We start from the raw sequence: 26,287 nt of genomic DNA, 5'->3' as shown, positions 1-26,287 counted from the left end.
AAAGAAGAAGATGATGTGGGAGCATGATCTTTGTGCTATCAGAAAACTACAAAGACTTTTTAAAAGGCAAAGACTCATAACGCAGAGACCAAGAGAACATATGAGCTATTACAGAATATTGGATTAAAATGTACTTACCCAGGACTCTCAAATATCATACATCTCCATTATGTAGGCTTTCGGCACCAAGCCAATGGCTCCCTTCATTTCTCCTACCCACCAGCCATATCTATTGTATTCCTAATTGAAAACAATATGCAATATTAACCTTTAGACTGGTAGAAGTACAATGTCGTTCATATGCAACTTCTTAGAAATGGTATTTCTTTTTATAAAGTTACAAGAGCTTGAGCTGCAAATTGAAACATTTTAATCTTTTTTTGTTTGTTTCTGGACACTTAAAAATGCTGTTAGGCAAAGATTTAAATTAACATCTAAGACAAAGCCTGTTTATTACTCTGTACAGAACACAGAAACAGTCACTTGGGATAAGAACCTAGCAAATGGAACTACATGAGGAAGTCAGCTCCCTAGGCCCATTTCCCTTCTCCCTCCCTCCCTTCTCTCTCTCTCTCTCTCTCCCCCTCTCTCTCTCTCTCTCTCACACACACACACACACACACACAACCTGGGGAGACACCTTTTCTGTGCAAAAACCAGTGCCAGAAGCTACAAGGTTACAGCCAAGATACTTAGGATATGATCTTGGCCTTCAAGAAACTTATCATCTAGCAAGGAAAGAATTATTTTTTCACAATAAACTGACTCCTAGTTAAACTGATATGACTGAAAATTATTTAGAATGCAGAGCTATGCCCCTTAAGAAAAATCTAATATGTGAGTATAGATATTTTAAACAGATAAATGAGGGACTAAGAAAACACTAATAATATCCAAAAATATTTGCTTTACAAAATAATTTTTAGAGGCTCCTTTTAAAAAGCTTCCCAAAGGCACTTATTGTTAAGCTTGCACTAATCAAAAACTGCATTAGATAAAGGATGGGTGGTAGGAATTTGAAGGTGGTGTTAGTTTCAGCCTTACAGTAGTATCTCAAGTTATAAAGGCGAAATATTAATCTAGCTGTAAAAAAGAGTGACTGATGAGTCCCTTTTGCATTTACTTTGCAATGTGAGATAAACCTATACCTGCCCTTCTCCCCTTTGCCTCCACTGACAGATGCACCACTGCTTTGGGCATGATGAACACACTGCAACGGGTCTCATATGTCTGCCAGATTGACTAATGTATTTTTATCTCAAATTTATTTATGTTTAGTGAGATACAAACAAAGTAAAATGAATTACAAGTTTCAAGAATAATATCTTCCAAAAGCAATACTCTGCAAAAGCACTGTAGGACCCAAATTTAATTTTTCATATAAGATAAATTTTTAAAATCAATCCCCAAAGTAATTCAATAGGTTATGATTTTCCAACATCTGAGTCATAGATAAATGTGCATATGCATATTGAGTTACATGTGGGGAGGGAATGTCCACACTGGCATGGATTTAACATCTGTATTGATTAGTATATGCTACTGACCATCAGAAAGGAAAATCATACAATTCCTCAGTACAAATGTAGCAATGTTAGCATGTGTGTATTGATATGTAGCCTATCAATAGAGAGAATACCAGGTTAAAAATCTATATGTGCTTTTTAAACAGTGGGTTGTACCAGAATCAGGTTTATTGGAAGAATAAGGTGGAAGGAAAGGGGCGGGGGTGGTCAGGCTAACCCTACACTTCCTATTCTAATGAGGGCACAGTTCTGGCTCATGAGGCACAGGACTCAAGATTTTAAGTTTAAACGTTCAATGTTAGAGTGAATTTTTTTGTGGATAAAACTATCTACGTGATGAAAATAGTCTGATGTCTGAACTCAGTGATGGTGACTATAATCTACGTAGGATCTATTTATCAGAAGAAAACACCAACTTACTGAAAGCTATGATTAGCAACCATTATATCTTAATAGGTACTTAATAAAACTGCCCTTTTCAATTTTTAAGGCAGTGAATACAATTAGGGCCTAATGCTTCACAAAACAAATGTATTTAACCTTCCCGAGGCAAAAGGCCTACATTGTAAGATTTCAAAATGGATGGTTACCAGGGCAAGTCTGAATATGAAAGCTCTTAGCCAATGCCAATCTAACATTTTTTTTAAAAGTGATTATTTGTAAAGAGTAAAGGAGCTGCCCCCACCCCCAACAGGCAGACAGAACATACTCAGTGTGAGGGCATATGAAGACCCAAATCTGCTTTCCAAGAACAGCCCTCAATCTGGGGCTCAAGGTTAAATGCAAGTGACAAACAAGAATGCTCACATCACTTTATAATATTCCACTTTGGTTATAATCTGTACTCTCAAGGAAGGGCATATTATTGTTCTCAAAAAGCTCACTGACATCCAAATTTAAGAAATTGATTTCCAAAGAATCATTTCACCAAAGGACCAATGACATACTTCACACTTGAGATAATTCTGCCTGACGGTCACTGGTAAGACTTATTAAACAGAAAGGACAGTTGGAAACAGGAGGGAGGAGCTTATTCAGCTGCAAACACATCCCTTAAAAGTAACATTCTAGGAAAACATAAAAGTTTCAGACTAAAATAATCTTAAATGCTTCACTTAATTTAAAATAACTCAAGAGCACAGGAAATTTGCTCATAAAAATACTCTAAAATATCACAGGTTTAAATCAGAAAAGGGTAAAAAATCAGAATGTTTATTACTTTACATTTGTAAAGAATTCCATCGAATCCTCCTGTGTGGAATTAAGAGGTAAGATAAAATACAGTGAGGTAAAAATCTAGGAGGCAAATTTATGGATTTACACTGTGGCCATTAGGGTATGTCGACAAGATTGCAAACACAGAAGCTTTTACTTTTATCATTACCATCCTCTGTATGAGCCTCCTGAGCAACATGAATCCCAATTAAACCATTTGCAGCCTATAAATTGGAATGAAGATGCTTCTTGGAGTACGGTATTCTAAACTTGAGCCTCAAGATTCAATACCATAAAAGCTTTCCCTTTGAAGACGAGAATCGGCCTCTTTGCCTTCCCTGTTTGCCGTGCCCAATAAATGTGATTGCAAATGACACAGTACTTACAGTGGGAAATAATGCAATCCATACAGTGTTACCTTACCGTCCACATACTAATTATAGGATTGTTCTAAAAGTCACAGGTGGGTCATTAAAAAAAAAAAAAAGATAAACAGTCCTCAAGCCTTATCTTGTTATTAAACAAAAAAACAAAGAGACAAAACCATACCAGGCTGCCATCTAAATCTCTGAAAGGTTAGGAAGCATCATGTCATCTTTATGGCACACGAGATCTCAGGTACAAGAAGGTCTGCCATCTGGTATCCTTCACCCTACTCGGCTCTTAACATCAACTAAAACGCTAACACAGGCAAGTGACTGTGCTTCGGGAGGCCTGATAAAATAATGAAGAGTCCTTTAATCTACAGGAAACCATTCCAGTCAATTTATAAGAAATATTGCATCCCTTTGTAGGACGTGTAATTATTTTCTATTAATCAAGTGCTATAAAGCTACATTATGCGGTTATTCTGTTATCACTAGAAAGAGGCCTGCAGTCAGCTTCTGACAATGTTAGGTAATTACTAACACAAAGCTGCTTTCTCCTCCCGTAGTAATGCTATCAAGATCCAGAGGTATAGTGATGCTTATTGTATAAAAATAGTACTCAAAAGAAATTCAATATCTGCAAAATGGATGGCTTCCAGGCAAAATGTAATGTGGCAGTCAAAGAAGCAAAAAAAAAAAAAAAAAAAAAAGCCAAACTTGCCCAATAATCCAAGAAAATAATCGTAAAGTGGTGCGGCACCGTTGTGCTCTAACTCCTCTGTTTTCAATTTTCCTGCCATTAAAATAGTTTTTATTTGTTTTATTTTGTAGTAAAATTTTCGGCCTCAGCTAATAGTTACTAGGCAATAAATGCAAGCGATTATGTAATCGGGGCAGGGAGAAAGGATTAGTCCTGATCATGTGAAACCAGCATGACAGTAAACATATGTCCATGTTTCCTCATTCACTAAATCTTTGCTCTCTGCCAGTCTAAGGCCCCGACATTCACAGGAATCCTTCCTCAGCACTATGATTCTCGTTTTCTCAAGTGTGTTACTCCACTTTCTGCAAACTGTGGGTAAAAGAATGTTACCTTAAGAGAAACTTGAAACACTTTAAAAGATTTCCTGATATGTACTACCCCTTCCAGAAACTAGTTACCAACCTGTCTGAATGCAACAGGTGTTAGAAAGGTGGAAAGACTACCTGTCCTTTCTCCAAACATGTATCCGTGCTTTGAAACATACTACCCTTCTGCAGAAATGAAGTTAATTTTATTCACAAAATATAAAATGCACTGAGTTTCATAACCAGTGGACTTTACCATTGTTTTCCAAGTATTCACTGTGATAGTCTCAATTTTTCATAAACATTGTGGTAGTATGAAAACTAGATGCCTATTTAAAACACAGAAATCCTTTCTTCAAGCCTGCCTCTGCAATCTCTTCCTTTTTACTATCTCCAACTAGAAACTTTCTAAGATTCCTTTCATTTCTCATACCTGTCATTTCATCCCTGAAAATGCATAACAGCAACCTGACAACCCCAGTGTTTTACTATTATTATCTAGATATTAACTCCTTGAATCTTCATCTCCTGAGCTGATAAATGAGGAAATCGACACTAACCCTCTCTAAGGTCCTCCATGATGTCTGAACACACCCTCCATGAACCTGCTTTAAGACACTGAGTCTCTTAGCGGCTTATGGAAATCAACCTCATTACTTTATAATTCACTGTGCAGGTGTGACTTTGAGTTACGCTAATTCGAAGAATTACTATTTTTTTCCTCTCTGTACTGTGCGCTCCGTTTTGCAAGCAAGAGAGACAAAGGACAAGCAAGGAAGCTGATAGTAAGAATTCAGTTATTATAACAAATTTTAGTTTATATTCCAGAGTCAAGACACATTTAACTCAAGTTTCTACACAGTCCACATTTACAATACCGCACAGCAAAAACTGCTATTCGGTCTGATGATTCAGACTGCTATTCAGACTGATGGTAGGCAAAGAAAAGATCGAATCATATTCAGTAGAAAGTGGCCTCGGTACTTGTTGTATTTCACTGACCAGTAGGAGACTCCGTTAACTGTTCTCAGGCTCACCCACCTGTCTATTCCAACTGTCGCCACTCTGCTCCAGCCCTTCATCGCCTCACCCTGGGTTACTGCATCATCAACTTGGCCTCACTGTTCTTCCCAGAAACAAACCGTGTCCATCGCAAGCATGACTCAGGCACTTACCCCAGCTCCCCAGTACAGTAACTGCAAACTCCTCTGCTCGGATCTCTCCCCCGCTTGCTAGCAACGTTCTCTCACTGCTCTGGTCCAATCTTCCAAGCTACACTCGTTCCCACCTCTGCACGTGGTGCCTTCCTCCCCAGGGAATGGCTCCCCTCCCTCACCCAAATCCTAACCAGCAACTATGACCTGACTCAAGTTCCCCAGCTGTCACGCACTGGCCTCCAAATTATTTAATCTGCACTTACATCTCTCATTTCAAGCTGAGTATTTATTCCTCAGTGGATTTTATGTACGTTAGTTTTGTCCCTTCAATGAAAATACAGTACAAACGCACTGAGATTACACTTGATCTGTATGCCCCACACAGCAGATGGGTAAAAGGTGTTCAGTAAATGGACTGGGTGAGGAAGCATACTCTGTCTTTATTTTGGATGATGCACCAGTTGACAATCCTAAATATTTTCTTAAGAAGTGTAATTTCCAAAAGGTGTATCTTTTCTTTTGTGTCTATTAGACATATGTGAAGAATTTTAGCAATGACCAAACAAAGTTTGTTCTGAAGTGTGTTTAGCTTCACAGTCTGAAGTATGTTGCTCCTACTGGGGGCAGGCTGCTGCCCACCATGTCTCCTAATGCACTACATAGGACACCTTGTCTGAAGAGTTCAAATCCCCACCTGCAGAAAGAAAGGTATCAGTCCCCGGCACAACTGGGACCAGATAATCCCAGTTCTTTGAAGAACTGAATTCAGGTGAATTTACTGTATGTACTGAAGAGGTGAAGACCGAACCTTGTAAACGTGGAAACGGTGGCAGGTGTAAAGGAAAATCTACTGGGTTTTCAGCTCCTCATTGTTCTTGTGATTATTTTCCCAGAAGTTCCAGAGTCTTTTTTTTTTTTTTTTAAGATTTTATTTATTTATTTGACAGGAAGAGAGATGGCGAGAGTGGGAACACAAGCAGGGGGAGAGGGAGAGGGAGAAACAGGCTTCCCGCCGAGCAGGGAGCCTGATGCGGGGATCGATCCCAGGACCCTGGGATCATGACCTGAGCCGAAGGCAGACGCTTAATGGACCGAGCCACCCAAGCGCCCCTGGAAGTTCCAGAGTCTTATATCAGTTCTGTCACTAACTAGATATGCAACCTTGGGCAATCCCAAGTTCTTTAGGGATGATTTTTTGGGGTTTATACTTCCAGCACTCTTTGGGACTCCACAATTAATCCACTTACATATTTAACATAAATCAGTAAGTCTCATTATTATGCATTTGGACTCTTACCCCTTTTGTAGTTGGCTGCTGAGAAGCTCAGGGCTGAGCTGGAAGTTCAAGTGCCCGAACTCTAGTCTTTTAAGGTCTCCACAGGGATAGTCTTTTTCTCCTTGCATTTTTTATTTATTTTCCCCAATTACATTGAGCCTTGAGATTTCCTCACCTATAAAGCAAAGGGTGAGCACTAAGGTTCCCCTAACTCTATGACTCCATCATTCTAAGTTCTTTTAAGCGTTAAGGATTATTTCCCATTTTTACCTGTATTTTCACAAACACATATTAACATATATCTGCTATGATATTAGGTATTGGGGGTCCAACAATACTAACGACACAGGGTCTACCTCAAAGAGTTCAGGTCAAGAGAGAGAAATCGATACTCCTAGTCCCCATGTAGGCATAGCAAAGCAGAAAGAGTGAAAGCTCTAGGGTCAGATCTGCTCTGATTCCAGAAGAAGGTTCTTTCTAGTTGGTATCCTCAGGTGATTTACATAATAACCTTGCTGAGCATCAGTTTTCTCATCTGGAAAATTATCACACCAGAGAGTTCATAGGGTTATCTTACGATCAGATGAGTGAAAGCCTATCAAGTGCCTAGAAAAGGACACCGCAGGTATGCAACAAACCCTTTTTCATTTCCTCCCTCTCTCTTCCCACTAATTGTATAGCAAAATACCAGGGCAACAAAAAGTGTATGTTGGTCTGCACTGTAAGGCAATCGTATTATTACGAGCAGTTCTCCACCCTGCTCTTCCAAAGGGAATCTGGCCTTTAAAGGGACGAGGAGGGAGACATCTCAAAGGAGTAAACGCTGCTATACATACATTAAGGGGGTTCCTGTGTTTTTGGGGTGGGGGACAGAAGGGCATAAGAGATCATGAACTTTTCAATTTCAGATTAAAAAAAAATTATGAACATCGTGCTGTCTTTTGAGTTGTTTTGTTCTGCTTCTGGCTTATTCCATGCAGAATGAAACCACACAGGCTTGCAGCCTGTAGCCGCCCCTCACTGCCACTTCCATTCCGCCTGCATCTCTGACACCACCTTCTGGCTTATCCTTGACCTCTCGAGCCACTGCAGGGGCTGAGCCTTCCAGCCTGCTTCCCAGAATCACCTTCCCCTTTCAGCTGTCAACATTTTCCTGAAATGCTCGTTCCATTTCATGTAAGAGAAAAGAGGGAAGTACTGGGATGCGTTCGTGCATAGATAACAGGAGGAGCCCCATGGCTGGACCAGAACATCTTCTCGGGAGAGGGAGGGGGGGTGCCGAGCAGTAGGTCTGCCTGGCTCATGCCTCCCTGTACCCACGACGTTCCCACACTGACAGCATGGAAACGAAATGCCATCAGAGCCACACAAATGCAGTCACAAGCACGGAAAACTCCTTCCGCCTTCCCCGAAGGCTGGAAGATAGAGTAACATTGCGGGACCTAGCTTAGCATCCACGTACGTCCTATACTGAGATGTCCTAGTTGCTACTCAGCAGTTGGTCATGCTATTTGTGGCATACTGGGTCAGATGGTCGCAAAGGAAAAACCAGGAGACCTGAACAGTCACTCGGCCAGCAGAGCTCGGCAGGATTTTCATTTTACTTTCCTTCTCTGGTAGGTGTGAAGCCAGAAAAGCCCGAGGAACGGAATCTGTCCTTTTCACAATGAGAAACAAATGGTCAGTGGCAGTCACAATTCACCAATCGCTGAAAAAAGTCACAAACAGATATAAAGAGAGGCGATGCTTGAACTCCAGCCAACACACACTAAAAAAAAAAAAAAAAATGCCCCTTTACTGCACATTAGTGAATACCGTCAACCTACATTTCCTGTTTTTGACTTAATAAGAAATTTCTCAAAAAGCTGCAGTGCTTGATTCACACGTGTCCTAGACTAGATAAAATACTCCAGGATTCTTAACTCTCTTGTTTTTCTGCTACTACCAGACAAAGTAGCGTGCTTCTTTCTTGCTGAAGCACAGCTCCCCTGTCATTAAGTCTCTAAAAATAATTCATTGCTTTAAAAGTAAGAATAGGAATGCGGTTCGCAATTTACCGACGAGTACAGGTTGAAAGATAAACTAACAAAGGATGTAAATCCAGAACAGCAAGTAAAATGACATAACCAAAGAGGTATGCAGGGTGATGGAATATGCCTATAGCTATTTAACCTGGATCCTGCTATTAAAATTCTAAAATTTCATAAACATACTTCTATGAAAATACTATTAACTAGGATATTATGTCCATGTTTAAGGTGGTAATAAAAGTGAACTGTAACCTAGTAATGGAATTTGACACACTTTTAAACAACCTGATTCCTTTAAAAAAATAAAAGAAAAGACATTTTTACTTCAAATATGATTTTCCCCCATCAGATGAATCAGAAATCAGGCCGTGTGTTTTAGAATTAATTCACTAACAACACAGCTCTCATTAAAATTACAAATTCCACTTTCATCCGTTCCTGTAAATGTGCCCCATTGTTTTAGGGGAAAAAAAAAATTTCCTAAATCTCCGCTAAACTACCGAAGTACATAACGCGTTTTAATACATAAAAAACAGCAGTGAGCCTATGTGAAAGGAACTATATGCAAAAAGTTACTGGCTCTCCTTTTTAGGTAAGCAGTACTTCAATTTATTATTAGTGAGCTTCGAAGGTTAAAACTTAGAAAATGCCAGACACTTTGAAAGAGAGGCTAGCTCAGCCAGGGGTCACATGACAGCTGCTAATTGCAAAATGTTACAAAGGGAAGGAGGCAGGGCAGGTTATCTGCTTACTCTTCTTTATTGCAACATTGGATTTTCACTAAAAAAAATTTTTTTTAAAGGCTAAGATTTGTATAACTCTCAAAAGAGGCGGGAAATAAATAAATCATCCCCAGGCTGACTGAGCACAGCTGACACCCCATCAGGACTTCCTTGCAAAAACAGAGAAAGAGGACTGAATTTTAAAACCAAACTATATTTCGGGGCACCTGGGTGGCTCAGTTGGTTAAGTGTCTGCCTTCAGCTCAGGTCATGATCCCGGGGTCCTGGGATCAAGCTCTGCATCAGGCTCCCTGTTCAGTGGAGAGCCTGCTTCTCCCTCTCCTTCTGCCTGCCTCTCTGCCTACTTGTGCTCTCTATCTGTCAAATAAATAAACAAAATCTTTAAAAAAAAAACAGGGCGCCTGGGTGGCTCAGTTGGTTAAGCGCCTGCCTTCGGCTCAGGTCGTGATCCTGGAGTCCCGGGATCGAGTCCCACATCGGGCTCCCTGCTCTGCGGGGAGCCTGCTTCTCCCTCTCCCCCTCCCCCTGCTTGTGTTCCCTCTCTCGCTGTGTCTCTCTCTGTCAAATAAATAAATAAAATCTAAAAAATAAATAAATAAATAAATAAATAAAATTAAAAAAACCCAAACTATATTTCTATAGTGAATTTTAACGAAGACAGCCCAATCGTCAAACTAGTTCAATCTTTTTCTGTCATTTCACTTACAAAATTAAGACCCTCTTTATTATAATGCACACCATTTTTAGTCCTTGATTTATCTAAATTTTGTTTATATTTAAGTGCATTTTTCTTAAACTATCTTCTGTTGCCTTTTTTAAGAGTATCTTCAGCAATGACAACCTTCTAGAAGGTAAGTTAGATCAGTGGTAATTAAATATTGCAAAATATAGCGCAGTTAATTTTGAAAAGCAAGTTGTATTTCTTTTTTTTTTTTTTTTTAAGATTTATTTATTTGAGAAAGAGAGTGAATACATGCGGAGGGGCAGAAGAAGAGGGAGAGAGAAACTTTAGCAGACTCCGAGCTGAGCGCAGAGCCAGTCTCGGGCCTGATCCCACGACCCCAAGATCATGACTTGAGCCAAAAACAAGAGTCAGACACTCAACCGACTGTGCCACCCAGGTGCCCCAGTCATATTTCTTTAAAATCTTCTAAATGGCATTATTTATTAGAAAAGTTGTGACATTAATTTCTCTACAAAGTACACATTTTTTACACCTCTACAAATATTGTATTAAGACTCCTTTAAAATGTATTCTTCTTTATGTATACAATGTTTACATTTAATTCAGAATGATGAAAAAATTTATGATTAATGCTAATACTTTATTGACACGAGCTAGGAAAGTAATAATCCATAGCTAGATTTAAAGTTGAATTTATGACATCATTTTGATTGTGCACATTAGCTGTAATTACCTGCACCACTCATTCTGAGCCACTAGATGGTGTAAAAAATAAATTAAAATGGTAAAATTTCATTCTATCACCATAAAACCTAATGTAACTCTGAGAAAGATGAAACAGATTTCTAGACTTATAACAATGCTAGTGGTTTCTATACTAATTGTACTTTAAAAAAAAAATCTGTCTCTCTCCCTTGATCTAGAAACAAGTCCTTTTGAGCAATTTTTCACTCTCTTCTAAGGACCTTGAGTCCTGAATTTACAGTAGTATTAAACATTCAAATTGCTGTCATTCACATATTAAATGAATTTATGATATTAATTTATGGTCTATTTTGGCCAAAGTTTTGATAAAAACTGGGAGACTAAGCCTATAAAAAAATTATTACAGTCTCCAGAGATTCTTATCTGAAACTATCCCCCCAAAATTGCGGAAGCAAGAATCTTCACAAACATATACTGACTCCCAAATCAACCTGAAAACCAATAGCCAAGATATCGAATAATGGCCCAGAATTTGTCCACATCCCATCAAGGGAGAGCTAAGTGTCCTTTCTTTTTACCCTCACCAAGATGTACCTGGTTGATTCTACCAGGCCCACCGCTGGATGAATACTGGTATTAAATCACTCAGCCAACAGTGATAAGGTCCTGGCAAACAATGTCTTGTCTCCTCTTTCAAAAACCAACATGAGCTCCAGATACAGTCATCATTTCCAGGCGGCCCCTCATGAAATGATGCTACCTGTGGAACTTCAAGCCTTGTGAAGGGCTCACTGAGGAATTATTTTTGGTACGCAGTACCCAAATAATAGCATTTAGACATTTTAGATAGCACTATACTCTTCCTTTGAGCTGGATCACCACTACCCTCAGCTCTATGATAAAGCTTCACACATAAAATTACAATCTCCACAAAACGGATTTGGGAACAGAAACTGCCTACACTGGGATCCTAGAAGTGTGATATACACCTAGGATTGTTCTTTTAACTTTATAATAATAGAAAACAATTTTCTGAGGCAATGGGAACTCTACTTGTCTGACAGCGTGTCCTAGAGGTTGGTACTCTGAGCTTTTCAGCAACACAGACACCTTGATTCATAAAGAAGGCTTTAAGAACAGACCCACGCTGAAAATAAGTTTCACATTTTACCATAATAATATTAAGACTATAAGCCATTTATCCCTGTAGTTTGGGATTCCAAGTGGAAGCTAATCAACCTTTTAATTTTATACACAATTGCAGCTAAGTTGGTGAAAGTAACTGTGAGCTGAGTAGATTTGAGGAATAATTCCAAGAAACTATCTTGAATGGAAATAAATCAGTTTGGTTTCTATATTAAGTAATTCACTCAAAAAAAAGTGTTGTCCTGGGGGCGCCTGGGTGGCTTAGTCAGTTAAACGTCTGCCTTTGGCTCAGGTCATAATCCCGGGGTCCTGGGATGGAGCCCTGCATCGGGCTCCCTGCTCAGCGGGGAATCTGCTTCTTCCTCTCCCTCTGCCACTCCTCACTGCTTGTGCTCACTCATGTGCTCTCTCTCCCTCTCTCAAAAATAAATAAATAAAATCTTTTTGTTAAAAAAGTGTTGCCTTAACTCAGGACAATTAAATGCTCCATAATAGGCTTAATCCAGGAGTTGGTTCCCAGGAACTAAAAGCATCTTTCCTTAAAAAACAAACAAACATACTAAGGAGCAGAGGACAGAGAAAAATAAGTGGGGAGTCTTAGCTCTGGGCACCCCAACTTAGCAATCATCACAGCTGGCAATATTTACTTACTAAATATTTCCTCCCAATAATCTACAAGTGCTTCCATAGTATTCCTCTTGGATTCCTGGTGCTTGGCATGGGCCCTTTCTGCCCCTTGTGGTACTTTATAACAGTTTCAAATGAGAAGCAAAAGAGAAAAGGAGAAAACCTTGGTCTGGGAGTCAAGATGCCTGGTTAAGGACTGGCTCTGGCCCTTTCTTGACCCAAGTTCCCTTATCTGTAAAACCAAGAATGGGTAGACGATCATCACTCAGATTCCTCATTCAAGTGCTCTATGATCTTCTACGTTAGGATTTTATCCACCAGCCATCTTGTGTTAAGAGTCAATAAGTGACCTTATTTCCAAATTCTCTTCTGCATCTAGCAAGTCATACTATCTTTCTGAAAAGTACAAATTTTTCTCTAATCAAGAAACCACATTAAACTCCTGGACTTATAGAACATCTCCCTACTTACATTTAAATAGTTTTCATACATCATTTGTTTCTAAAATAGCTTCATAATGTAGACTGAGGGAGTTTTTTTTAATCCCCATATCATAGTAGGGAAAGTTAAATATGAAAATTAAGGGAGCTCACACATGTCATCACAATAAGAAACATGACTTTTAGATCTAAGGACAGAAAGATTTTCAATCATCCAGTATATTAAGAGGCAGAGACACTGATTTATATATATATAAGGATGAGTTCGTAGCAACAGTCTCTGCCATTATGTTTACAAATACAACTATGTTAAACTTAAAAAAAATCACCTAAAACTGTCTGAATAGAAAAAGCATTGCTTTTAAATTGTCGGAACACCAATGTATTTACATAAAGATGAAAAACTTCTACTATAAACAGTGTTTCCAGTAGTGAATGGCAGACAAAACCAGAATAAGCACACAGAAGAATAAAAAGGAAGAGGAAAGAAAAACATAATAAATAACCTAATACCTTACAATGTTAACTTTCACATAAGTATATTGTTTCTGGAGAAGGCAGTGTGTGGATGTGAGCCAAAGGCTGAAGTGATAGGTAAACACACTGTTAAGTTGAATCCTGTTATCTGATTGTGTTTAAAATTTGATTATATTTCACTTGACAAAATAATTAATTATTGTGAACTCCCAATTGTTAACAAGGACCTAAAGGAATTCCAATTGGCATTTTTCCCCAGTGTTGTAAACCCAGATGCATAAATATCTAGCTTTGTGTTCACCCTTTACAGTTGTCATCTGGGGTGTCTTCTTACCTTGCTAAGAATGTAAATCACATCACCACGTTTAAATGACAACTCATCAGAAAGAGCTCCTGTGCAGTCCCACAAACCCTGGTAAAAATTCGCATAATCGGTGCTTTTATCTCCTAGGAAGAAGAGAGAGAAAACATGAGTTAGAGCTTTCGCGTAATGGGCCCTTATTTAAGATGAACCAACAGAAATTAAAGGGCCGCCTCAAACCACCAAAACAGGCGAAACAAATTCTGTCCTGATTCAAAGAACATTTGATTACATTTATAGACAAATCCTACTTCTTACAGTAATTTAATGAAGGACTGTTTTCAAAAAGACCTCTTTTGGAATGTCCCTTGTTTTCTTTCTCTCCCTCTCTTGTTTTATCTAAAACCTGTACTTGCAATGTGTTCTCATCAAACCAGCACCTAAAAGTTCCTTCCCACTTATTTTTGATAATGGACCTAAACCCACTCGCAACATGAGTTGAAGGTGAGTTGGTCACACTGCACGATGAGCAATATCCGTGACACGTGATACATGCATTATGAAATAACCACCTTACAGAATTTCTAAAAATTACCAAAAAAGACAGATGAAGGGAAGAAGAAAATAAGTTAGCATTTGGGATGTTTCATAAACAATAATAAATAATCATGAAGGAGCCAATAGGGCACAGATATAACGCAAACTAGGCAACAATTTTTGTTTGTTTAATTCTAAAACCTCAAGCTGGTTAGAGGAAGAAGATAAAGTGGGAATGACATAAAGGGTAATTCCAACTCTTATCTTTGGGGACTTTTGTACCGAAAGCCTCTCAAAGTTATTTCTAAAATATCTGAGCAACTTTGCAATTGCCAATGCTGAAGCTGCATTTTTCAAGATTTCTGTCAGCCCCAGTTTAGGACATTACGCTCTGAATAAACATGCAACATACACTTGAGTTATCAGCTCATCCTTCTAACAGCATAAGCACAATGGATGTGATGTGCTCAAACTGCCATACAGACCATTAACTGATTGATTATTTAGCGCTCTCCGCTCTGTGATACCACAATAAACTGGGTAATAAATGCTTTGTCACTTATACAATGTGGCTCTCTTGAAACGCAGCACAGAGTTAAATACACTGGATGCTTTTGTTACACTGAGAACTGTTTCCTGTTTTTAATTTCATGATAATTGAGTTTTGATGAGTTAACGCAAGAAGAATGCAAGTAATATCAATAAGATGTCCGTGGATTCACTAACCAGGCAGAACATAGACGTGCTGACAACTTCCATCATTGGAATGTCATCTTTGAATTCTGAGGGGATAACTGCGCAGACGCGTGCTGGATCAGGGTTGTCATCTTAGTTTTGTTATATGGCTCTCAAGCAGCAGGCTCCTTGGCAATGCCAACACAGGCAGGCATGTTAGCGGGGCATCTGAGTACGCACCTGACACCATGCAGTCTGCGATTTACACCAAGTGGTAAAAGTTTATCGGAAGTTCTGAAAATTCTAATATCTGAAACATGTTTTTAAAGCCAAAAAGGAAATCTGAATAATGTGGAGTGTGAAAATGTAGAAAGATGACACTTTTCAATTGTACTTTAAGAAAATAAACAATAACTAGAATGCGCAACCTAGCAAAATCCTCCTATTAAATTTTCCTCTCCTGTTTTCTAAAAATTCAAAGTGGGGGTAGGGAGGGAGAGAAAAATGGAGAAATGAAAGGAAGGAGGGGGGGAGGGAGGGGAAGAGAGAGAGACGGACACCTTCCTGACCTCTCCACTCCAGCATCTGAGCACTCATCACTGCCACCAGCGGGGATGTCTATGAGCCTAGGAATCCGACCAAGAACTAACAATGCTTGCGGCCACCCTTCATTACATTTTCCCCGCAAAGCACCTATTAAGTAAATTCTATAAATGGACACTAGAGGGCACTCCGGCTGGACAGATCACGCCAAACGTTGTCAATTTTTTCTTTTGGAAAGAATTACTTAATAATAAAGTGACTGATTTCCTTTAAAAACCACTTATTTAGACAAATAGAGATTTAGAAGTTGAGACATTCTAGTCAGATTAAATCAACTGCTAAATGGGTCAAATGTTGCACCCCATGCAGTCCGTCAGTGTCAGTTTAAAAGTCAAGGAATTAGAGCACAGAGAGGATGACATCATTTCACATGCAAGGCCCTCCCCCACAGTCACTGGCCAGGAGGTAAAAGGATCTAAATAGCTGGTTTCCCCAGTCAAGGCTCCTGTGTGTTCCCCATGCTGCTTAGCCTGAGGCTTGGTCCAAAAAGGTTAAAGAAACAAAACTTGGGCTAAAACTAGAGAAGTTTTGGCTGAGCGAGAGCCTCCCAGTGCATCCCCAGCTGTCCAGCCTGCTCCTCTTTTTTCAGATTCTCTCGCAACAGTTTTTCATTCAAAAGATTTTCAAGAGGTGGGGAAAGAAAGAAGGAAAGAAAAAGTATATGGTGATTTCTACCACATAATCCTTATCACTTTGGGGTCTCTCTTCCCCTCGATGCGCTTGGTGAAACTCCCATTAACACTAATGGGAGTCACAGGAGCACATGAGGGGAAGGGAGACCCCCGCCGTGTGCAAGATGCATCTCTCCCTAGATGTGCATCATGAGCATTTCATTAAATCTCACTGCTGTAAAGAGGCAACAGCGCTAGCGATTTGGCAATACTGGGGAAAAGATGCATTTTCTACTGTGCTTTCTATAATCTCGATGATGATGTTACCCAAAGACCAACCTCATTTCTGTGTCCCATATGTGAGCTCTGTTAAAGAATAATAAGTTGTTTATGTCACACGACTATATGTACACACAATTTACCATCCCGTCTATTTCAGAATGCAATACTAGTTACATAAAGCAGAAGAACCACGATTAGAGAGAAAACCTGCCAGTATAGATTTATTAGCCTTACTCTCCTCGGGAAAATAATGTTAAAATTCTGGGTATGAATTCTAGCTACAAAAAGTGGGAATTATTTTATTCCTTTGAGAGCAGCAAGCTTCTCTGGTTTACTTTTTACAATTTTTTAGATTTTAAAATTTTAAATGTAGCTAACCATGCTCAAAAAATTACCCATGGATACAGCCTCAGAAGCAGAATGAACTCACAAAAGTTAGCACTGTTCGCCTATACATTGAAAAATAATCCGTGTAAAATGTTTTTAAAAAACAACACAAAAATGGTATGGGGCATAATGCATAAACCACAGAGAATCATACATTCTGAATACAAATACGTCTGTCATCACTGCATGGACTAATCTTACCACATCATGATCTATGGTTTCAAAATTACAAAAAAAAAAAGCAAAAAACAAAACCCACCTCATTACATTTCTTGTCCTGGGAGGCGTGAATGGTTAAAAAAGAAGGGAAAGAAAGAAAGAATAGCCATCCTAAATTAGCCAGGCTGTGAAGGATTTAAATGATGTATTTGCTCCTGCTTTTGAAAACATACAAAAACAGATCATTGGACAGTAACAGAACTGTTAGGAAAATATAAGCTAAACACTGGAGATACTTTTGCAAAAACCAAAAGATTTTAAAAATATGATGGCAAGGACTGAAACATTCAATAATAAGATAATGGAAAATCTCTTCCTGAGTGGTCTTAGAGGTTTAAGAAGTATTTCAGAAAGGTAAGCATATTCTACAGTGTACAAATAAACCAAATGGAATCTTTACTTTGTGTATATATACTAAATACATGTAAGGTACGTAAGCTTGAACATGAAAGAACTTATAAGAAATACAAGATTATGTTTTCGCTTATGTATTTTACATTCGTCTGAATTTTCTTCTCTCTTTTTAAGTAAAATCGGTCAATGTGAAAAATGTATAACATTCTTGAGTAAGGTTAGAAGTTCACGTCATGTGATGCTCAGCAAGATAGCAGCACCCTTGTCAACTCACTGCCCTGCACAGCAAACAAACTTCTAGTGTTACATCTTTGACAGCCTAGAGAGAGCAAAGGTCACGGCGATGCAAAAGCATTAAAACTGTTGCTTGAAAAGAATTTCATGTCACTGAAGATAAGAATTATTGCAGTGCTTTATGGCTACTGCATGGAAAGCTAGATCTACTCACTGCATTCCTTTGAAGAAAAACGGACTTTTTTCTTCCTTCCCTCAAAGGCAAAAATTGGGGAGAGAGTCACTTTAAAAGGATTTTTGAAAAATAGAATTGCTTTAAGCCAAAATACTTCTGTTTCTGGAAGGAATATCTGTATGTGTGTACCTTCTACACCTGCACTGGAATTTAAAAAAAAAAACCAAAAACCTCCACGCTTTTGGCAGAAGCTTTACGATACATAATAAAACACGCAAATTACTTGAATTACTATTGGGTGGCATCCTCGGGGTTACGCTCAGCCTTCGCGTTTTATAGCTGCATCTTACAGGACCACGGCACTCACATCGAATGCCTTCGTCCTCACTTCCTTTCTGGAAAAAAGCAAACCAAAACCTCGTGCAGCAACCTGCCCCTGCTTTCCTGTCCAGGTCCGGAAATCGGGCCTGTTTCCTTTCCACGTGTCCCGGTAGGAAGGCCTGGGGAAAGCCACTTCCTGAACACACACTTCCTGTCCGCCCAGCCTCTGACAGCTAGCAAGAGTGATGTATGAACGTATCAGAGAAGGGAAGGTGACCCTCAACGCCAGCTCTTTGCAGGACATGGGATGATATGGCAGACCTTGCCCCAGCTGACATGCGGCTGTGAAGAGGTGTAAAAGGCCCGATAAGAAGGCATTCCCCCTCTCTTCTTTCCGTGTAAAATAATTGCTGGTTTATCAAAGCTAACCTCATGCTTGCACTACAGATATGGTTTATCTCCTGCTATTTGGAAATAACAACCCGCAAAAAAAAAGTTGCGCGTATCATGTGATTCTGTACATAGCATGTATAGTTATTTTTCTAGTCTCACTCATAATTAGTACGCGGGGCCATGTGCCAAGTGGAAATGGATAAGGGGAATATCCTTCCTAGCCTTCTAGGCCATCAGTGTCCTTTTCCAATTTTTAAACTGCTGTCACCGGACTCTGGCATTTCTTACACCCAATTCATTTGCTTTCTGTGTTAATCATATGCAATGAAGATATGCATGGCCAACATTTAAACAGGCTGCAGATCAATTAGCGGTCTTAAGTTTATCTGATTTTTATCAAAGAAGACAGAGCTGTGGGTCGATTGTCAGAGCCTGTGTCAAGTTGACCTTTTCAGAGATGTCTACATTGCCAGTCCCCTGGGCCACTTGTTGTCCCCTGTTAGTCTCTGAATGGCAGAAGTCTGTTCTGCTCAAGCACAAAGTATACACAGATGTCTATATTACATTCTTATAGGTTTGACAGCAACTGCATGTTGTATCTATAAACTGTCCTTTAGCAGTGACACTTCCTCAATGATGATAAGCTAATTTATGCAACTAAATCTCCTTTGTGCAGAAATGAAAGCTAATTGAGTCATTACAAAGTAATTCAGGAAGGAATACCTTGTATAAATTGGCTTACTTTATAAATCCTTCTCAAGTGGTTTCCATGCATCCTAAATGGGACTAAGCAGCTTATCAGCCGTAAGATATCCAGATCGAACCAGCCAACTTCGGGGAGTTGTGTAAACATCTTTAGAGCCGTAGGAAAGTGACTGAAGGGAAAGTGAACAAAACCAAAAGAAGCTTCCCCAGGAAGCCACCCCAGCCATTACCTGTGGTGGGATGAACACTGTCCTGACTCATCTTCCTTTGTTCCTCCACTTTCGCAGGAACACTGTCCTCTTCCTCTTCTGTAAACAAGCAGAAACGGCACACTGAAGGGTTTCCTCAGAAAGAACAGAACTCACCCCATCTTAGGAGCAAAACTGAAAGTTTAGACGTATAAATATTCTTTCTCAAAGGATGAAACCACTCAACATTCACATTCCTTTTTCAGTAATCTAAAGCTGAACAAACAAACCTCTAGCTATTTCCAAATAGCAACCCTACCAGTTGGCTTGATAAAATTTAAGATACATACTAATGCCGCACATACTTTAAGTACTTACAGAAACTCATCTGGAACACTGCTAAGTCCAGACCGGCCCTGAAATCCGGGAAAGGAACACCCAGCACTATATGGACAGACCCACATTACACTGTGGCAGGAGGACCACGGATAAAACCATCATCCCTAAAACATCGGTGTGGCCAAAGAAAATGTGTGATATAAAATAAAATATAGTTAACCTGTAAATCATTTCTTGTGTATCAGATACTTCATGTGTTCCCACTTGATCTTCACAGGAGAAGACTAGAAGGATCCTCGCCTTTCAAGGCAATTCCCCTCAAATTCTACTGAGGATCTACCCTGTGCCATAAGTTATTGCAGATGCTAAGATTTCACAGACCATTTTAAACCCTCCTTTTACAGATGAGTAAATTGAGGCTCAAAAAGGTAGAGAAACGTCCACTGTTTGTGATTCATACTCAGGCTTGTGATCATGAAGTCCGTGTTCTTTATCCTGCAATGTATTCAGGGCCCTATGTTTGTTATTCCCACGCTCTCCTATCACGTTCATTTCCTCCCCCCCCACCCCCTGTTATAGGAAGAAATAGGAGAAGATTAAATGAGAAGAGTTTTAAACAGAGTCAATAGACTAGATTTAATTATTTTACATTGAAGAACCATTTATTACATGTCCATTTTCCTCACCTAAGGATTTATACACACTGTGGAAATATTTAAGGCAGGACATAGGAACAAAATGGCATGCCCAAAAAAACAGAGTTCAAAAAGAATACTTTCAAGAAAAATCAAAAATGTTAAAATATGCAAAATATATAAATATAGCCATTATGACTATTAAATAATTCAACCAATAAATCTTCATTGGATATTAGCTATCTGTAAGAGAGAGGTTCTACCAGGGAGGCAAAGACAGTAGGGAGCTTCTGCCCTCAGGAAGCTGACAGCCTGCAGGGGACAGAAGACAGTATCTAAAGAAAAATAGGATAAGGAGCATAGAACCTGACATAGTTCTATGTCAAAAGGCACAGAAAGGAGCACAGAACCTGACATGGGAGGCACAAGGTTCAGAAGGATGGCAGAGAGGAAACCATACAAGGGGGAACACCGAGAAGGCTCTGAGGGGTGGAGAAAATCTGAATAGAGAGAGATGGGAAGGAGGAAATTTCTAGACAGAGGGAGAGTCATAAGCAAAAGAAAAAGCGCAATAATATCCATTTGGCTAAAGAATGCAGTACTCAAAGGGGAAGAACAGGATGGCAGATAATGCTAGTGGCTTGGGCCAGCTGTTGAAGGGCCATAAACATCCGGCTATGGACTTTTGCCTTTTATTTGGTGGGCAATGAGAGCCCCAGAAGATGTTCGAGCAGAGAAAGGGCAGGACCAAAAACTATGCTTGAGAAATGGTCATCTGATCCCATTGTCCCAGATAGCCTGAAGGAGGGTGTGGGGAGAGAGACCACTCAGAGTCTGGCTAGAGGGGAAGGAAGTCCTGAACTGAAGGGGCAGAGGAAATGGAAAGGAGCCAGTTATAAGAGGGAAAGGAACTAGAATTGATAAACTTTGTGCCTGCCTGGATGTGGAGGGCTAAGGGAAGAAGAGCAATCGAGAATGACTCAAGTTCTGAGCTTAGTTAACAGCGAAATGAGAACATCATTCCTGAGAAAAGAATAGCCAAGATAAGCTATATTGCTGAGGGAACACAGGAGCTGTGTTTCTGATGTGAGAGATTTATTTATTTATTTATTTATTTATTAAAGATTTTATTTATTTATTAGAGAGAGAGACAGCGAGAGCAGGAACACAAGCAGGGGGAGTGGGAGAGGGAGAAGCAGGCTCCCTGCTGATCAGGGAGCCCGATGCGGGGCTCGATCCCAGGACCCCGGGATCATGACCTGAGCCGAAGGCAGACGCTTAACGACTGAGCCACCCAGGCGCCCCTGATGTGAGAGATTTAAATTTATTTATTTGAGAGAGAGAGAAAGAGAGAGCGTGCACACATGGGGGGAGGGGCTGAGGGAGAAGGAAAGAGAATCTCGAGCAGACTCCCTGCTGAGCACAGAGCCCAAAGCAGGACTCCGCCCCACAACCCTGAGATCATGACCTGAGCCAAAAACAAGAGTCAGAAGCTTAACCAACTGTGCCACCCAGCGCCCCTCTGATGTGGGAGACTTAATGTACTGGTGGGGCAACGCAGAGGAAATGTCTGGAGGCAACTGGAAAGTTTGGTAGAGAGATCAGGAGTACAGGTGCAAAATTAGAAGTCTCGTGCAAAATTTTAAGTGGTGATTAATAAAATTCAACATTTACATCAAGCTTGAGAGTTACTGTACTTCTAAAACAAACATAGAACTGCTTTGAATTTCTGTAACTCAATCCAAACAAAATCATGAAAGCTCCAAAAAAGGGAACAGCTGGAAATATTTGGGACTTTATACATATTAAGTTGACCCTAATGTTGGCAATTTAATATGGTTCGGTCAAATAGTAATTAATACAGGAAGACCTAATAAAAACCTAATACTAAATCCTGTCTTTTTCCTCTTCAACAAGTTATCTCACTTATGCCAAACCGCAAGGACCAGTTATCATGTATGAGTTAATAGGATGTTTTCATACAAATTTTAAAGCTCTTAGGGACATTTATAGTCATTTGGTCCAACCTACTTATTTTACAGATGGTTAATTTTTCTTAAAGGAGGAGAAAACTCTCCTTACTTTTCACACTTTCTCTTTCCCCAGCACTCCCTCTCCTCCGACTGGGTCACAAATCTGACAGTAAGGAGTAAATTCAAAAACAGTGAAGGGTGCTTGCCCTCACGTCAAAAGCCATGACCACAACAATTTAGGGAGCACTAATTTTGGCTCTCAAGAAGACACAATGGGATGTAGACTCACCACCCAAAGTTAGTGTCAAGATAGCACAAAAACTAATTACAGTAATTGAATGGAAAACTCCACTTTTGGCAAAGTAAACAATGAACTTAGAAGAATTTATTACTGTGGCGTTATTCTTATTTTATTAAAATTTAAGTGCCTATAATGTACACAATGTATTCTTAAATTACCAGAATAATTACTTAAGTATCAATATTTACTGAGAAGTATCCAAATTGAAATCCATGTGAGATGCTGAACAAGTAGTATTTTAGAGGAGGAATCGCTCATTAAAGAAACTTCCTTTCTCCATTTCAAACCTATTTTTAGGTCAAAACCCTCTGCATTTCATTCATCAGTTTTTCTTAATAATATTCGAACAACTCATTTTATCTTGGGCTAACAATACAAACAGCTTCCATATAAAAGAAAACAAAATCAAATTTGGGGTGTGTGTGTGTGTGTGTGTGTGTGTTTTAATCTTAGGGGGAGAAACTCAGACTGAACCTTGAATACAGTCTGGTACAAAGATGTTCAATAAATATGGAGTGAACAAATGGATTCAAAATCATGAAAATAAATCCTACTATGTTCATTTATTAACAGAGAAAAACTCTCCACACCACTCAAAAAATATATGAGGACAAATGAAAATTCTAGGCAATAATCATCTCCACAATATATTAGAAATATACACACATGTTGTTTTATTTAGGTTTATTATTAAACATATTTTATTTTGGTGTTGAGTCACGGTGTCATTATACAATACTAATTAATACCTCAAATAGTCAGTGTTTGTGGGCTAATATATTCCATTCAACATTTTAATAACAGTAAACAAAAACAGCTCAGCTATGCGGTAAAATCCATCAAACCACACAGATGGTTATAAGGTTTTCATTATGTGGTTTCCATAGCAATCATATTGCAAATCTGGAAGCTTCTTGCAAATAAGCAGCTTGTATTTACATGCCTCTCAGCTGCAGCACAAAACTCTTCAACATGTGAAGTTATTATTCCAATCACACATTGTTAGAAGAATCATCAGAAGATTTTGTTGATCAGACAAGATGAAAATAACAGTAAACTAACTGCAGAAGATAATTCAAACACAGTCATACATTTACCAAACTAATCAGTATTAGAAATATTCTGGCAGTCGTCAGAAGGTTTTAACATTATACCAGCTCAAAAATACGGAAGTTCCAGGAACAATCAGATCCCATGGAATCCAAAAGCTGAACTCCACTCTCCCACTTTCAGATGTTTGGTCTTCCTTCTGAGTCGAGCAGAGAAAGAAAGACTAGCAGAGAACTGAGTCTTCCCAAATCTTTTTAGGATGACTACATTTGAGGAAATGCTTATGTGGGAAAAGTCAAGACGTTTTTTTTTTTCTCCCTGCTAGATTAATCAATTTAATTTACAAATTGATCCAGTTCCATAACAGATGGATTATTACCCTAATAAGGATCACAAATCTGTCTAGCTATGCAGTTTTTACAAAATAGCTATTTCTTGCTTACTAATGTTCTTTGTTTAAGGACAAAATAACCCAAAGAGAAAAGCGATAAGCAAATGACACGTACAGCTGACATTGCTTGAAAAGGCTAAAGACAATTTGTTAGCATCAAAACAGGGTGTGTGACAATTGCGGAGGGGCTGGAAACTGATCTTATCACATCTTCCAGGGAGAAGAGGACAACATGAGAAAATCTTTCACTCACACACAATGATTACCTTTCTAAGTACCTTCAGAAAACAGCTCTGCTGAATTAACAATGTATTTTAAGAGACATAAAACACAGAATCAAAAGCTATGCTCTGAAATAAAGATTGAGTGCAGATCTCTACCTGCCCTGACTTCACTGGATTACAAGACTATACGTTTGTCTCACGAAAAAGTTAGTATTTATTGCTTAAATGTTCACGCTGTATGCATTTATATCCATTAGGTAACTAAATCCTCATAACAATTCTATGAGGTAAGAACAGGTACTTTGACCATCATTTTATGGACGCAGAAATGAAGCTTACAGAGCTTGAAGAACTTGCCCAGGTCCACACAAGCAATTAGAACAGGGACTGAAACTCCAGCATGCGTGGCTTCTCTCCACCGTCTCTTCAGTTTACAGATGGATTGTTTTCTAAAATTTCATTTGAATATTGGCTGTTTGTGGACTTGTAAAACATTTTCACAAAAGTGGGCAAATTCTATTCTACCATTGCATTGTATGCGAAGGACACCTTAAGGTAAGCAATCCTTGCAGTGATGATTTAGAAACAGAATTTCAAGTTGGGAAGCCCCCAACACACATCTCCTTTCTGTCTCCCAGCTCTCCTTCCCCACCTCTCTTGTCCACACCCTCCAGTGCCTGGAAGCCAGCGCACAGTACTCGATACTCTGTAAAGGTCTCTAATGCAACTCATAATTGAAATATTTATTTCAAATAATATTTCAATTATTTTATTATGAAATAATATTTCATCATTCTTTCTAGGCCAGCCGGCTTCTCTTTCTCGTTGCATTTCAATAAGGATTTCAATGTCAACAGTTACGGTGAGTCTTTTTACAAACAAAGAAGTTCCCCCGAAAGAAGTTTGCCTGCATTCCAGAACAACAGACAATCCTGCACATTTCTCCAAGGGTTTGGGCACCACAGTGTTGCAAGCAAGATATCCCCGGCTGGGAGAAGATGGGACAGACCTGATGGGGAAAGGAAGACCCCTGTGGCCAGTCCCAGCAGTGCGGTGTAAAGGAGGCAGAAATGCAGGGAGGATTCACACAAAGGGCACCTCAGCCCCTCTTCTCGCTCAGGACCTGGGGCAAGCCCCAAAGCCGGCAGTAGGGGTGAGACAAGTGGAAGAGTCGAAGGGGTGTGGGCAAGGGAATTCAAACAAAGACAATGTGGAAAAGTGAGTTCCTTAGGGCCTATAAATCCTAGACCACTGGTAAGTTAAAATATGACCTTCTAAAGGACTTTTCTATTTAATAGACTGACGTATATTTTACAGCAATAAAGGATGTATCATTTTAAAGACAGAAGCATGTGCCTTTTAGTATTATATAAAACTTCAAGAGGAACAGAAAGATAAAGACAACTGAAATGGTATATTTAGAGTCATGTTTACTATCCTGGAAATTCAGGCAAACTGGGGCCTACTGTTAAAGTTCTCCTACCTTGAGACTGTAATTCTCATCTCTGTAAAGTACAAAGAATAATGTCTACCCCATAGCACTCTGAACGGGATTTGGGCAGGACAATGACATAATCAGATTTCTCAGGGGGAAAAAAATGCACAATTAGCATGCAGTAGCAAGGTCATTACCTTAGGAGCTAGGTGTTTTGCATCCACTTATGAATTTGGCAACCCAGAAGGTTACTATGATATCAAAGGCAACCAAAATAAGCAATAAGACAGTTATAGATCATTACAAAACAGCCAAGTTACAAGGAAATGATCTTAACACCACCCTATTTATCATTAGATAGTATTTTTTTCACAGAATAAAATTTAAGCCAAAATCTAAGTTGAGATGAAATAGTTTACTTTGTAAAAAGAGATTCAAATCAGGTTATAATAAAATACAAATACATTTGGATAAGAAACGTGGGGGGGGGG

General features: G+C 39.2%; 1 protein-coding gene across 1 annotated transcript in view; it reads right to left on the bottom strand.

Annotated features, from left to right (window-relative positions):
- LOC102726383 (src kinase-associated phosphoprotein 2) overlaps positions 1 to 26,287 on the bottom strand; it is a 57,984-nt gene that overhangs the window by 2,676 nt on the left and 29,021 nt on the right. The window contains exons 4-6 of the mRNA XM_081800374.1: positions 19,491 to 19,568; positions 13,798 to 13,910; positions 139 to 240 (exon numbers count right to left, since the gene is read on the bottom strand). Coding sequence (XP_081656500.1) covers positions 148 to 240; positions 13,798 to 13,910; positions 19,491 to 19,568 — 284 coding nt within the window. The 3' untranslated portion in view covers positions 139 to 147. The remainder of the gene's footprint in view (positions 1 to 138; positions 241 to 13,797; positions 13,911 to 19,490; positions 19,569 to 26,287) is intronic.

This window comes from Leptonychotes weddellii, chromosome 12 (genome assembly GCF_054177405.1).
Source record: "Leptonychotes weddellii isolate Sample4059 chromosome 12, ASM5417740v2, whole genome shotgun sequence".
NCBI classification, from domain to species: Eukaryota; Metazoa; Chordata; class Mammalia; order Carnivora; family Phocidae; genus Leptonychotes; species Leptonychotes weddellii.
Note: the sequence above shows the minus strand (reverse complement) of the source record. Positions and strands in the feature narration are given on the sequence as shown.